Genomic DNA, 2,922 nt, shown 5'->3' with positions numbered 1-2,922 from the left:
GAATTTTTTTTTTTTTTTTTTTTGAATTTTGAATATTCGTTAACGAGTGCTTTGTCTGTTGCTAATTATATAAAAGGCGATGAATAATCGACGGAGAGAGGAATATTTAATTATGGAAAATGGGAAGATGGAAAGGAGGAGCGTTTAATGTTGATAAAAACAAAAGATAAATCGTATAAATGGAGAGCCTGGTTCGATCGAGAGCTTCGAATAATTCAGCGATAATTAAGATCTTCTATTGGTCAATGGTTGAAATTAATAATAATAGACGAGGGATGAAAAAAAAAGCAGTAAAAAAAAAAATCGACGTTTGAAAATCAAATATATGTTTAATTTAAATAGGCCAATAAACTCCGGATAATTGTTTTTAATTGCATGAATTTTTGAACGACGAGTTGAAAAAAATATATATGGCTGTCTAGTCTAGTTAAAAAAATGAGTGTAGTCATAAAATTTTATTATTATTATTATGTACAATTATTACATCTCTGTACGTATTTTGCATCCACTGCGGGAACACACCTTTGAAATTTAAGTCCCCAATTGAGAACGGAATGCAATAGAGAGTTAATGAAGGAAGAATGGAAGAAGGAAGCTCATTAAACGCTATTTCAACGCTATTCTTCGTGTCAAATAATCTTTGAATAATCTTTATTTAAGAAAAAAAGAAGGAAAACGAGATCCATCCATTGAAAGTGATGCTTTCGTTTGAAGAACTTGATTATAATTAATTGAAACGGCACGCGAAGCCACGAAGGTGAAGATGAAGATGGTGCAAAATGATGTAAGCAGCCATCTTGCTGTATGAACTGTATTTTAACAAACCGCGAACAGATTCGAGAAATTCGAAGAGAGGGGAGAAGATAAATTCCGCCTCTTTGCACCGTGAAAGCCCATATGGTGGCTGTGAAACTTTCAGATAATTTACAACAGTTAGTATTTTATATATTGCGGTTCGCAATTCGTTGGAAAGCAATAAAGCAGCCTGGATCCACTAAAAATTGCTTTCTAAATATTAATAGCCATCAGGTTGTAACAGATGATATCATTGTGAAACGGAGGTAACCATGGATATATCTCAAAGAAAAGATTTTATGATATTTATAGTTGTTTCTTGAGTGATAATGATCAAATGGTTTCTTTTTATATTATAGCAGAAGGATTTGATGCAAGATTAACAGAATGTCAATGGATCTCAATTTGGATTCAATCTGGATCAAGGAATTATGTTTTGATTATAATATACGTGTGAAGGAACAATACAGAAAAATTACCAAGATTGAAGATTCTCTCCTTGGAGTTGGAATTCCCTTGGTAAAACATCATATATTAACACATCCAGTCGTGTAAAGGAAGTGGAATCCTTGGAGCGGATATGTGATGATGTTAATGCAAATTATTCAAACATCTGAGATTAAGATTATGTGTAATCTAATTATGTAAATCTATAATGAATGTGAGGGAGCTGAAGAATGATTAATTGAGAAATGGGATTTAAGATAGGACAAGAATTAATTTTTAATAAGCCCATAATTGAGTGATAAATGAATAAATTTCTTTAATAAAAATGAAAATTGTTAAATTTCTTCAATATTTGTTTTATACAGTTTCTTAAAATTAATTTATTTGATTCTCGAGTAATATTATTAAAGAATTAATTAATTTGAAAATAATCATAGACACTGTAACATTATTATTATAATTTTTAAAACATTTCTGATTATCTAAAAAAAACAATTTACAAATTTCAATACTAAAACTTTCCAACAAGTTATTCCTTTGTTAAAAAGTTTAAGTCATTCAATTTCATAATCTAGTATAATATAATATATTTATACTTTTTTTTCTACTTTTTTATAACAATTATACTATTTTTCTGTCAAATGATCTTATATCACGCTTCTATTATTATATTTATTTCAATAGCAATGTCTTTCTATTAATCTATATTATATTGTCTATACTATTATCCTGGCTATATATCTATACTTGATTATCATTTGTGACACTGTACTGAGTCTGACTATAACATTATACTACTACTTGATATAATGCGCATACGCACTACACAAGTGCCATCCAATTAGGATCTATATTCTATAATAGACTCTTTCTCTCTATTTATTCTCTTGTTTTTCTTTTTCTTGTTATCCAAAATTTTTAACTCACTACCACATCCTACACATACAACATGTATTGCGTATCTTTCTGAGAAGGAAAAATAAAATAATTCTCTCGCAGAAATGGACGTCAGTTTGTATCGAAATGTTTTATCAACTCTGAGGAAAAATACGATTCGTAGAATTTAACTTGGACCGTTAGAAGATGATTGTTCGCATTCCAAGAAACTTTCTTAGAAATATCGAAACATGAGAAAATATACGAAAAATTAAACTAAAATTGAGGGGAAATATAATTTAAGAAAAAAAAGAAAAATCCAATAAATTTCAAAAAATATTACGAAACATTTTACTGTAAGAAAAAAATATCAAAAAAATTTACACAATTCGCATAACCTGTTCACGAAGTTTATCACATCACTGCAGAAAAAATACATTCAGAGGGATGTTTCCGGTTTACAGGTTGTTCTTGCAGTCACCAGCCAATCCGGATTTATTGTACGTGATATTTTTCTGTCACACCCAGCTCACGGTCACGTTGCTTCTCTGCCTCATATTCGGCAGCAAGGTAAGATCGAATCGATCCCCCGTTTTTTTTTTTTTTTTTTTTTTCTTCGTATTTTCATTCGCGTTTTCAAACGGTGCGTGACAAATGGCAACCGCTCCTGGCGGGACGCGAATCCTAAAGGTTGCGGCTAACCCGTTGAAATTTATTTATCTCACGGCTTGCATATTGATCATTCGAAAGTAACGGCTGGCGCAACTTGTAAAATAGTTGTGTACGAACAGCCGTGGTCTAATT

The 2,922-nt window shown here is 30.8% G+C and overlaps 1 protein-coding gene across 1 annotated transcript in view; it reads left to right on the top strand.

Moving 5' to 3' along the window:
- Positions 1-2,922, top strand: part of LOC102677960 (probable G-protein coupled receptor CG31760) — a 203,585-nt gene that overhangs the window by 193,311 nt on the left and 7,352 nt on the right. Inside the window, exon 10 of the mRNA XM_006610269.2 lies at positions 2,583-2,688. Coding sequence (XP_006610332.1) covers positions 2,583-2,688 — 106 coding nt within the window. The remainder of the gene's footprint in view (positions 1-2,582; positions 2,689-2,922) is intronic.

The sequence above is a fragment of the Apis dorsata genome, unplaced genomic scaffold (genome assembly GCF_000469605.1).
Source record: "Apis dorsata unplaced genomic scaffold, Apis dorsata 1.3 scaffold_73, whole genome shotgun sequence".
NCBI classification, from domain to species: domain Eukaryota; kingdom Metazoa; phylum Arthropoda; class Insecta; order Hymenoptera; family Apidae; genus Apis; species Apis dorsata.
Note: the sequence above shows the minus strand (reverse complement) of the source record. Positions and strands in the feature narration are given on the sequence as shown.